The 11,980-nt window shown below is 49.7% G+C and overlaps 1 protein-coding gene across 1 annotated transcript; it reads right to left on the bottom strand.

Moving 5' to 3' along the window:
• Window positions 1–579: 579 nt before the first annotated feature.
• On the bottom strand, window positions 580–9,434 carry LOC138864240 (uncharacterized). Its single transcript, XM_070130897.1, has 2 exons — window positions 9,279–9,434; window positions 580–1,374 (listed from the first exon to the last, which is right to left on the bottom strand). Exons 1-2 carry the CDS (start codon window positions 9,432–9,434, stop codon window positions 580–582), a joined length of 951 nt encoding a protein of 316 aa, XP_069986998.1.
• Window positions 9,435–11,980: the final 2,546 nt, after the last annotated feature.

The raw sequence follows: 11,980 nt of genomic DNA, 5'->3' as shown, positions 1-11,980 counted from the left end.
ACTCACAACCACAAGCTCATGAACCAGATACAACAATCCACCCTCCTCCAACGACTAACCATCCATCTCTACAACTCTACAACCACCCACAACCACAAACCATCCATTTCTACACCCACACAACCACCCAGCCCCAACCACACAAACCATCCACCTCCACACCCGCAACCCATCCTCCTCCACAACCCCCCATCCCCAACCCTCCACACCCCAACTCGCAACCCCCCAACCCCATCCACATCCACACAACCCACCCTCAACCACACAACCACCCAAACCCTCCATACCCCCAACTCACAACCCCCCAGCCCCATCCACAACCACACAAACCACCCAACCCCAACCACACAACCCTCCACACCCCATCTCACAACCTCAACCACACAACCTCCCAACCCCCCATCCCCAACCCCAACCACACAACCCACCCACAACCCCCATCCCCAACCACACACCCCATCCTCCATCACAATCCCCCAACCCACCCATCCACAACCCCCCAACCCCCTCCCCCACAACCAGTCACCCCCCCTCCCCCCCTCGCCCCCCTCGCGTGCAGGGTGTCTTTCAATTGATTACTCATTCCCGGGCCTCTGTCAGCGGCGCCCTCGCAGCATCAGCTTTAACGCGTTTCAGCGGCCGGTGTGGTGTCGCTGGGGTGGTGGTGGTGGTGGGGGATGGTGGGGATGGTGTTGGGGGGAGGGGAGGGGGGAGGGTTGGAGGGGGAGGTGGTGGTGGTGGGGGATGGTGGTGGTGGGGGAGGGGGGGTGTTGGAGGGTGGGTGTTGGTGTTGGGGATGGTTTTGGGGATGGATGTTGGAGGGGTATTGTTAGGGGAGGGTTGGAGGGGGTGTTGTTGGGGATGTCGTTGGTGATGGTGTTGGGGGAGGGAGGGTGAAGGGGGTGAGGTGGTGTTGGTGATGGTGTTGGTGATGGTGTTGTTAGGAAGAAGTGGTTTGGTGTAGTGTTGGAGGCTTGGCGGTGGTGGGGTACAGTGTGGTGTGGTGTGATGATGCGGTGTTGCAGGTTGAGGGAGTGGGTGTGGTGATGAGGTGTGCCGGGAAATGTGAAGTGATGTGTTGCTATTCTGGAGGTATAGGGTGTAGTGGTGATGTCGTAGTGATGGTATGGTGTGGTATGATGTGGTGGTGTTGGTGTGGCGTAGTGATGGTATGGTGTGGTATGATGTGGTGGTGTTGGTGTGGCGTAGTGATGGTATAGTGTGGTATGATGTGGTGGTGTTGGTGTGGCGTAGTGATGGTATAGTGTGGTATGATGTGGTGGTGTTGGTGATGGCGTAGTGATAGTATGGTGTGGTATGATGTGGTGGTGTTGTTGACCGGTTCACTGCGGCGTTGTAATGCAACTGTTGTATCTGTTCTGCAGTTTTATATTATCATTATTTTTCAGTGCTCAAGGATGCATGTCTTATCTCCAACATCGAATATTGTGTAAGCAGTATGTCCAGTGATATATAAATGTATGTGTATGTGTGTGTGTGTGTGTGTGTTTGTGTGTTTGTGTGTGTTTGTTTGTGCGTGTGTGTGTTTGTGTGTGTGTGCGTGTGTGTGTGTTTGTGTGTGTGTGTGTGTGTGTGTGTGGTTGTGTGGGTGTCTGTGTGTCGTGTGTGTGTGTTTGTGTGTGTGTGTGTGTGTGTGTGTGTGTTTGTGTGTGTTTGTGTGTGTTTGTGTTTGTGTGTGTCTGTGTTTGTGTGTGTCTGTGTGTGTGTGTTTGTGTGTGTTTGTGTGTGTTTGTGTGTTTGTGTGTGTGTGTGTGTGTGTGTGTGTGTGTGTGTGTGTGTGTGTGTGTGTGTGTGTGTGTGTGTGTGAATGTGTGTGTGTGAATGTATGTATGTATGTATATATGTATATGTAGTTATACTGATATTGATACATGGAAACATGGATAGACAGATATATAGATAAACAGATAGATAGATAGCCATACAATAAAGATTGACATTTATATCGTTAGATAGGGAGACAGACAAGAAATAGAAAGATAAATAGACAGACAGATAGATAGATAGAAAGACATTTAGACAAACAGATGGAGAGACAGATAGAGAGAGAAATAAAAATAGATAAATAAGTAGAGGTTGAGATAGAGATATGGAGACAGAGATAGATATAAAGATAGAGAAAGACAAAAACAGAAATAGATATAAAGAGGGAAGCACAAAAACAGAGATAGACATCGAGAAAGAGAGAGACAGAGATAGATATAAAGATAGAGAAAGACAAAAACAGAAATAGATATAAAGATAAAGACAAAAACAGAAATAGATATAAAGATAGAGAAAGACAAAAACAGAAATAGATATAAAGATAGAGAAAGACAAAAACAGAGATAGATATAAAGATAAAGAAAAAATCAGAGATAGACATCGAGAAAGAGAAAGAGAGAAAAAGTAAAAAAAACAGAAATAGATATAAAGATAAAGAAAAAAACATAGATAGACATCGAGAAAGAGAAAGAGAAAGAGAGAAAAGTAAAAAAAAAAAAGAAAAAAAAAGATATAAAGATAAACGCAAAAACAGAGATAGACATCGAGAAAGAGAAAGAGAGAGAGAGAAAAAGTAAAAAAAAAAAAAAAACAGAAATAGATATAAAGATAAACACAAAAACAGAGATAGACATCGAGAAAGAGAAAGAGAGAAAAAGTAAAAAAAAAAAAAAACAGAAATAGATATAAAGATAAAGACAAAAAACAGAGATAGACATCGCGAAAGAGAAAGAGAGAAAAAGTAAAAAAAAAAAAAAAAAAAAAAAAAAAAAGTTAAAACCAGCCCTGCAAAACGGACCAAAAATAGAAGCATTCCCCGTAATGAACAGGCACCTATTTGCTAACTGGGAAGACGACAGCGGAATAGGAATCCAATTTGCTATAATTAAGCCTTAGGTGTAATTAGAAAAGATGAGACTCCTTTCTCGTTATTGGTAGAAGGTGATTTGCGCGGAGGTGACAGGAAAATGGGAAAGGGTTATTTTTATCGATGGCGGTGGGAGAGGGAGAGAGGGAAGGTGAGTGGACGTGGGAGGGATGCGAGAGGAAGAGAGTGAGAGAGAGGGCGGGGGGGGGAAGATAGGAGGGGGGGGGGAAGAGAGAGAGAGAGAGGGGGGGAAGAGAGGGAGAGAGGGAATGTGAGTGGAAGTGGGAGGGATGCGAGAGGAAGAGAGTGAGAGAGAGGGGAGGGGGGGGGGGAGAGAAAGAGAGGGGGGAGGAGAGAGAGAAAGAGAAAAAGAGAGAGAAAGACATAGAAAAAGAGAGAGAGAGAGAAGGAACATGTAAAGAACAAAGACAAAAATAGAATATGTAACATGTAGATACAAAACGCACAAAGATAAGGAAAAATTATGATGATAATAATGAATAATGATAATGATATTGACAATATTAATAAAAGTAATAATGATAATAACAATGATAATAATAATGATAATAATGATAATCAAATCAACAATAACAGCAATGACAATAATAACGATAATAATATCAATAATAACAGCAACAACAGTAAAAGAGCGAGCCAAATAAAACCAAATAAAAGCCTACATATATATATATATGTGTGTGTGTGTGTGTGTGTGTGTGTGTGCATGTGTGCGTGTGTGTGTGTGTGCGTGTGTGTGTGTGTGTGTGCATGCATGTGTGTGTGTGTATATGTGTGTGTGTGTGTGCGTGTGTGCGTGTGCGTGTGTGCGTGTGTGTGTACAATTTTAAACATCAAACACGGGCTTAGAGAATGCGAGGCGACGGGAGAACCGAGGGCGCGAGGTTTTACAAAAGGAAGGTAATAGTTGGAGAAGGAGAAAGCCGAGGAGGGGGGGGAAGGAGGTAGGAGGAGGGAGGGGGATGGGGTAGGAGGGGGAGGGGGGTAGGAGGGAGGGAGGAGGGGGGTAGGAGGATGGGATGGAAGGAGGGCGGTAGGAGGGAGGGGAAGGGGAAGGAGGATGGGAAGGGGGTAGGAGGGGGGAGTAGGGAAGGAGGGGAAGAAGGAGGGGGATGGGAGGTGAAAGGGGTAGGAGGGGGGAGGTGAAAGGGAAAGGGAAGGAGGGAGGGAGAGGTGGGGGAAGGGGGAGAGGAAAGTTGGGAGAGAGAATTGGGAAGTGGAAAAGGGGAGAAAGGAAGTGAGGAATAGGAGTGTTAGGGGATGTCAAGAGATAGGTAGGGTTAAGATGGGATAGGGAGGTGCACTCAGGCAAGAAGGGAGAGTTAGGAAAGGGAGAATAGGGCAATGAGGTAAAAAAAAGCTGAGGTAATAATAAATAAATAAATAAATAAGAGGAGTAAAGAGAAAGGGGTAATAAAGTAAGAAAGGGGGAGGGGAAGGGTGTAAGGGAGAAGGGGAGAGGAGGGAAAAGAGAGAGAGAGGGGGGGGGCAGGGAGAGGGGAAGGGTGTAAGAGCGTAGAAAAGAGCGAGGGAGAAGAGGGAATAGAGAGAGGGGGGGGGGAGCAGGGGGAGATAAGGACTTAAAGATAAAGTCTTAATATATGAATATGTTTCGGGCGGAGGTGCGAGCGGTGTGCGAAGAGGAGGAGGAAGGGTAAAGAGTGGATAGAAAGAGGGAAGAGGAAGAGAAGGGGAAAGGGGAAGAGCAGAAGGAGGAAGAGAAACATGAACAGAAACTGAGAAAGAACGTATATATACATATACATATAAACATAGATATACATATAAGTACATGTGTATGCATATATATAGAAAGACAAAACGAGAAGGAAAGAGAGGATAAAAGAGAGAAAGAAAAAGACAAACAGACAGGCGATAGACAGACAGCTAAATAAAAACATTAATTAAGAGAAATATCAAAACCAGAGAAGAGGGAAAAGAGAGAGTGAAGGGAGATAGTGAAAGATACAAGAATAGGGGGAAAAAGTGGGAAGAGAAACAGATAGAAAGATACCAAAATAGAAATAGAGAAAGAGATGATACGTAAAGAATAAAGAGAGAGAAACGCCAAAGAAAAGGGAGGAGAGAGAGAGAGAGAGAGAGAGACACGGAAGAAAAGACCCATCGTGTAGTACTATGTACTCTCGCCCCCTCCCCTCCCCTCCCCTCTCTCTCTCTCTCCCTCTCCCCTCCCTCCCTTTCCTTTAACTTCTATCCCCCTCCCACCTCCTCCCCATCCCCCCCTCCTCCCCCAGCCGCTCCCCCTGCCCCTACAGCCTCGGGGAATGAAGGGAAAAGGGAGACGACAGTGAAACGCCTGTGAGATGGCCCGCCAGTGAAAGGGTTTTTGAATCGACTTGACTTGTTCGGGACATGTTAGGGAGCGGGAGGGTGTGGGGGAGGCGGAGGGGGAGGGGTGTGTGGGGGTTGGGTGGATGTAGGAGTGGGTGTAGGTGTGTGTGGGTGTGTGTAGGTGTGTAGGTGTGTGTGTGTGTAGGTGTGTGTTTAAGGGTTATACATGTGTGTAGTTGTGTATGTGTGTGTGTGTACGGATTGTGTGTGTGTGTGTGTGCTTGTGCTGCATATGTGTGTTTGTATTCTGTGTTTATAGGGATTAGATGGTAGGGTGTTTGTATGTCTGTGTAGGGGAAGGGGGGGGGTAAAAAGGTGTGGGTTGTAACCCGACCAGTGGAGCATCTCCTCCAACACTATCCGATTCTCCCACTTCCTCCCCCACCACTCCAACACCTCCTCCACCCCCTTTCCTCACCACTCCCTCCCTTCCTCTACCCTCTTCCCTCACTATCCTCCTCCTTCTCTTCCCCCTCCTCTCCCTCACATCCTCCTCCTTCTCTTCCTCCCTCCTCTCCCTCACATCCTCCTCCTCCTCCACCCCCCATTCCCTCCCTCCCTCCCCATCCCCCCCTCCTCCTCCTTCTCCTCCTCCTCCTCCTCCTCCTCCTCCTCCTTCTCCTCCTCCTCCTCCTCCTCCTCCTCCTCCACCTCTCCCCCCTCCCCTATTCCATTTTTTTTTTCTTTTTTTTTCTTTTTTTTACCAAGCCTTAATACGAATCCTCGCACTTGCATGTACAACCCGGCGAGACAGCCTTAAAGGAAGAAAGCCCGGAGAAGGAAGAGGAGGAAGGAGGAAGGAGGAGGAGGGAGAGAGAGAGAGGTGTTACTCGGTGTGTGCGCGGGAGATAGGTTCTTTCTCTCTCTTTCTCTTTTTCTCTTGCTTGCTCTTTCTCTTTTTGTCTTTTTTGTCTTTTTGTCTTTTTCTCCTTTTCTTTCTCTCTCTCTCTCTCTCTCTCTCTCTCTCTCTCTCTCTCTCTCTCTCTCTCTCTCTCTCTCTCTCTCTCTCTCTCTCTCCCTCTCCCTCCCTCTCCCTCTCCCTCCCTCTCTCTCCCTCTCCCTCTCCCTCTCCCTCTCCCTCTCCCTCTCCCTCTCCCTCTCCCTCTCTCTCTCTCTCTCTCTCTCTCTCTCTCCCTCTCCCTCTCCCTCTCCCTCTCCCTCTCTCTCCTTCCCTCTCTCTCTATGTTTGCTTATCCATGTGTTTATTTGTATATGTGTGAGAATCTGTATGTGTATATTTATGCACATGTGTCTGTATATGTGTATCTGTGTGCACACCCATGTATACACGAGGAAGTGTATTGCAAAACCACATAGATCCTCGTGTCTGTATCTCCGTCTGTGCGCATTCGAGTATCCCTGTGCATGTCTTTACTTACACGCGTATGTATGTAAGTCGCGTCTAGGCTCGTGTAAGTGTGCACACGTGTCTGTATGTGTGTGTACCGACCCTGATTTAGATCCACTTGTGTTCTGAAAGTAGGACTGGCATATCTAACGTATCTGGGCCGTAAAGTTTGGACAGTGTTAAAGGATACAGAAGGAGTGAGGGAGGGAGGGAGGGTGGGGGGGAGGGAGAGAGAGAGAGGGGGAATGAGAGAGGGGGAATGAGAAAGGGGGAGTGAGAGTGAGGGAGTGAGAGTGAGGGAGTGAGAGTGAGGGAGTGAGAGAGAGGGAGTGAGAGAGAGGGAGTGAGAGAGAGGGAGTGAGAGAGCGGGAGTGAGAGAGCGAGAGAGAGGGACAGGGAGAGAGAGGGAGAGAGAGCGAGAGAGAGAGAGAGCGAGAGCGAGAGCGAGAGAGAGAGAGAGAGAGGGAGAGAGAGCGAGAGAGAGCGAGAGAGAGCGAGAGAGAGCGAGAGAGAGCGAGAGAGAGAGCGAGAGAGAGCGAGAGAGAGCGAGAGAGAGCGAGAGAGAGCGAGAGAGAGCGAGAGAGAGCGAGAGAGAGCGAGAGAGAGCGAGAGAGAGCGAGAGAGAGCGAGAGAGAGCGAGAGAGAGCGAGAGAGAGCGAGAGAGCGAGAGAGAGAGAGAGAGCGAGAGCGCCGCACGGGGAATGCGATGTCATTAAAAGTATTAAAGGGAAGACAAAAGCTTTGGGGTAATCACTTGATATTCTCAACTCTTTCTCCTTCTCTCTTCCCCTCCTATGCTTTATTCTTTTTTTTCTTCCAGTCCCTGGCTCTCTCCTACCCTCCACCCCTTTTTCATTTCTCCTCTCTTTCTCTTCTTCTCCTCTCCTCCTCTTCTTCCCTCTTTTCTCTTCTTTTCCTCCTTCCATTCCTCCTCTTCTTCTCCTCTCCTCTTCTTCTCCTCTCCTCCTCCTTCCTTTCCTTCCCACTCCCCTCTTTCTCTTCTTCTCCTCCTTCTCTTCCTTCCTCTTCCTTCCTCTCCCTCCTTTTCTCCCTCCTTTAAAAGTCCCTCAACGTATCGCCCTCTTCCCTTCCCCCTTCTTCCTTCCCCTATTTCTCTTCCGTTCTCCACCTCCTCTCGCCTCCTGCCTATTCCCACTCATTCCAGTTCCCTCTATTCATTCCTATTCTCCCCCTCTCCCTCCCTCCCTCCTTCTTCCCCCAGGTCTTTTTACTTACACTCTCCCCCCCATACCGCTATCCTCCCCCCCACTCCCTCCTCTCCTATCCTCTACCCCCAACTTTCATCCTCTTCTCCCTTTCCTTTAATTCTCTTCTCAACACCTAAGGTCTTTGTCTCCCCCTACCTTCCCCCCACTTCTCTTTCTCATTCTCCTATCTCCCCTCCTCTACTCCTTTTTTCCTTTCCAGTCCCTCCACCTCTACTTCTTTCCCACCTCCCCCCCTCCCCCATCCCTTCTGCTCCCCTTTCCCTTCCTCTCCCTACCCCTCTCTCCCCTACTACTCCCTTCCCCCATCTCCCTCCCCCAATTTCCCCCTCTCTACTCCTCCTCCCCCCACTCTTTCCTCCCCCATTCCCCCCACTCTACCCTCCTCCCAATCTCCCCCCCCAATACCCCCCCCCCAGTCTACCCTCCCCCCATTACTCCTTTCCCATCTCCCCTTCCCCCCCAATCTCCCTCTCACTCTACCCTCCCCCCTCACCCCCCAACCCTCCCCCAATCCCCCCCAATCTCCCCCCACTCTACCCCCTACCCCTAACCCCTCACCCCACTCAACCCCCACTCTACCCTCCCCCCCAACCCCCAACCCCTCACCCCCCCCCCCAACCCCCTAGCCCGAAGGAAGCCGGGACGAAGATTACGGAACAAAACGCCAGAGCCGTTAGAGCCACCGGGGCGACAGTGGCCAGTTCTGCCCCTCCCCCTCCCCCCCCTTCCCCCTCACCCCCCTTCCCCCTCACCCCCCTTTCCCCCCTCCCGGTCCTCCCTCTCTCCTGGCTCCCTTCGCTTCCTCCAGATTTCTTCTTTTTTTTCGTTTTTTTTCTTGATCTCTTTCTCTTTTTTTGTTTGTTTTGTTTGTTTGGGTGTTTTAGATTCCTGTTTTTTCTCTTTCTCTTTTTCTTTCTCTTTTTCTGCTTCTCTTTCTTTCTCTTCTTCTCTCTCTCTCTCTCTCTCTCTCTCTCTCTCTCTCTCTCTCTCTCTCTCTCTCTCTCTCTCTCTTTCTCTTTCTCTTTCTCTTTCTCTTTCTCTTTCTCTCTCTCTCTCTCTCTCTCTCTCTCTCTCTCTCTCTCTCTCTCTCTCTCTCTCTCTCTCTCTCTCTCTCTCTCTCTCTCTCTCTCTTTCTCCCTTTCTCTCTCTCTCCTTTCCATCATTCTCTCTTTTTTCTTTCTCTACTTTCCAGAACAGAAATCTGGAATAACAGACGAATAACATTGATTTTCCTCTCCCGCTCACCTCAGCTCCAACCCGACCAGCTCTCTCACCCTCTTTCCCATTCCCTCCGCTCTCCCTCCCTTCCCTCCCTCTCTCTCCCCCTCCCCATCCTCTTCAACCTTCCACTACAATGCCAAGAAAGCTGCGTGTGCATCGGAGGCATCAGTGCCACGTGGCTCAGCATAGACCGTGCCTCTCCTGACTCTCAAAGAGACTGTCGATATAAGCTTACGTTGAGATGCTCGTGTCGGGGTGAAAGAGCAGCCGCATCAATCAGCTGTTTCTCGATCAGCTGATTCCGAGGCGAAAACAGCTGATTCTGCTGCTCGTCTATAGGCCGTGAACGGGTTGTGAATTCAAGGGTTGTGCAGGGCTTATGGTGATGCATTTCATGTCGTTATTGGGTATAGTGTGTGTTTATAGTGAATGTGATGCAGAAATAAATATGAAAAATCCTTTATGTTGTACAGTGGCACATAGATATTTCCGAGACCTTCTGCCTGCATTATAGGGATTTGCTTTTTAAAAGGGGCATTTTCCAACCGTGGTATAGAACCATATTCTCAATTTAATTCTACAGAGAGGGAGCGAAAACGAGAGAGAGCGAGAGAGAGAGAGCGAGAGAGAGAGAGCGAGAGAGAGAGAGCGAGAGAGAGAGAGCGAGAGAGAGAGAGCGAGAGAGAGAGAGCGAGAGAGAGAGAGCGAGAGAGAGAGAGCGAGAGAGAGAGAGCGAGAGAGAGAGAGCGAGAGAAAGAGAAAGAGAAAGAGAAAGAGAAAGAAAGAGAGAGAGAGATAGACAGGGATAGGCAAAGACAGACAGAAACACAATCAGACACTAAAATGATAAAGGGAACAGACAGAGACAGAAAGAGAAAGAGAAGACACAGACACAAAAACCGAAAACAGACAGAGACACAGACCCAACACAGCGACAGAGACGACAGGGAAACGCGACGACGGAAGGAGACACAGCAGAAGAGTTGTAAGAGAAGACACAGCAGAAGGGTTGTAAGAGAAGCGCAGCAGGAATAGATGGTAAAGTCCGCCTCACCTTCAGCAGTGGATTAAGGTGTTGAAATCCGCCGTAAGTGGATTAAGCATATCCACTTTGGCGAGGGAGGGGCGAAGCGGGAAGAAGGGGTAATGAGGTAGAACACGAGGCTAAAGGAAGGGAAGAGGATGAAGGCGAAAGGAGAATAGGAAAGAATGTGCGAGGGCGAAGGAGAGAGGAACGGGGAATGATTTGAGAGAGAGAGAGGGAGAGAGGCGAGGGTGTAGTGATGGGGAAGTAGGTGGGAAGGGAGAAGGAGATAAATAGATATAGATAGATAGAGATATAGTGAGAGAGAGAAAGAAGGAGAGAGGGAGAAGGAGAGGGAGAGGGAGATAAATAGATATAGATAGAGATATAGTGAGAGAGAGAAAGGAGAGGGAGATAAATAGATATAGATAGATAGAGATGTAGTGAGAGAGAGGGAGAAGGAGAGGGAGATAAATAGATATGGATAGATAGAGATATAGTGAGAGAGAGAAAGAATGAGAGAGGGAGAAGGAGAGGGAGAGGGAGATAAATAGATATAGAGAGATAGAGATATAGTGAGAGAGAGAAAGAGAAAGAGAGAGAGACAGAGACAAGAACAGAGACCAACAAACAGACACGGACAGAAACTCAGGTATACAGATAGACAGACAAACAGGGAGAAAATACCAACAGACAACTTTAAAGAAAGAAAACAAAAGCTGACCAAAATGCACTACAACGGAAGCAGCAGCGAGGGAGTTGGACCGGAGGGAAAGGGGGAGCAAGCAGGAGTAACAGTAGGAGTGAGGGAGTGACAAAGGATCCCTTTTTTCCACCCTCTCTCCTCCATTTTCCTCTCTTTCCCCCTCTTAATGCTTCTCCCCTTCTTCCACCTCTCTCTTCTTTCCCTTCTTCGGTGCCCCTTCCCTCTCCTTTGTCCTCCCCCTCCCCTCTCCGTTCTCCCTCTCCCTTTCCCCATTCCCTTTTCCTTCTCTCTCCCTCTTCCTCTTCCTCTCCTTCCCTTTCTCCTTCTTTTCCCCTCTCTCTTTTCTCCCTCCTCCTCCTCTCCCTCTCCGTTCTCCTTCCCCTCCCTCCCCTTCCCTTCCCTTCTCTTCCCTTCCCTTCCCTTCCCTTCCCTTCCCTTCCCTTCCCTTCCCTTCCCTTCCCTTCCCTTCCACTTCTTCCTTCCCTTTCCCCTTTCCCCTTCCCCCTTCCCTCCTTCCCCTCTCTCTCCCTCCCCTACTCTCCTTCCCTTTTCCTCCTCCCTCTTCTTCCTGCACCTTCCCCCTCTCCCTCCTTTTCCCTCCCTCTCTCCCCCTGTCCCTCTCCCCTCCTCCCTCTCTCTCCCTCTCCTCTTCTCCTTCCCTTCCCCCTCTCTCCCTCAATTCCCTCTCCTCCCCCTCACCCCTCCTCTCCCCCCTCTCCCCCCCTCACCCCTCCTCTCCCCCCTCTCCGCTCCTCTCCCCCCATCCCACCCCTCCTCTCCCCCTCTCAGCCCCTCCTCTCCCCCCATCACTCCCCCTCACCCCTCCCTCTCCCCTCCTCTCCCCCCCTCACCCCTCCCCTCCCTTGCCCCCTCCTCTCCCCCCCTCACCCTTCCCCGCCCTTGCCCCCTCCTCCCCCCTCACCCCTCCTCTCCCCCCCTCGCCCGTCACGAGAAGCGAAACGCCCGAATCACACTCGCGAAGCTGACATAAAGCCTTCGGGGCGACACATATTACTGAGTTAGGAGAGAGGGAGAGGGAGAGGGGGAGGAGGAGGGGGACAGGGGAGGGAGAAGGGGGAGAGGGGAGGGAGAAGGGGGGGAAGAGGGAGAGGAGTGGGAGGGAGAAGGGGGTGAAAGGGAGAGGAGGGGGAGGGAGATAGGAGGGGGAGAGGGGGAGGGAGAAAGGGGAAAGAGAAGGAGGAAGAGA

Source organism: Penaeus vannamei, chromosome 15 (assembly GCF_042767895.1).
Source record: "Penaeus vannamei isolate JL-2024 chromosome 15, ASM4276789v1, whole genome shotgun sequence".
NCBI lineage: Eukaryota > Metazoa > Arthropoda > Malacostraca > Decapoda > Penaeidae > Penaeus > Penaeus vannamei.
Note: the sequence above shows the minus strand (reverse complement) of the source record. Positions and strands in the feature narration are given on the sequence as shown.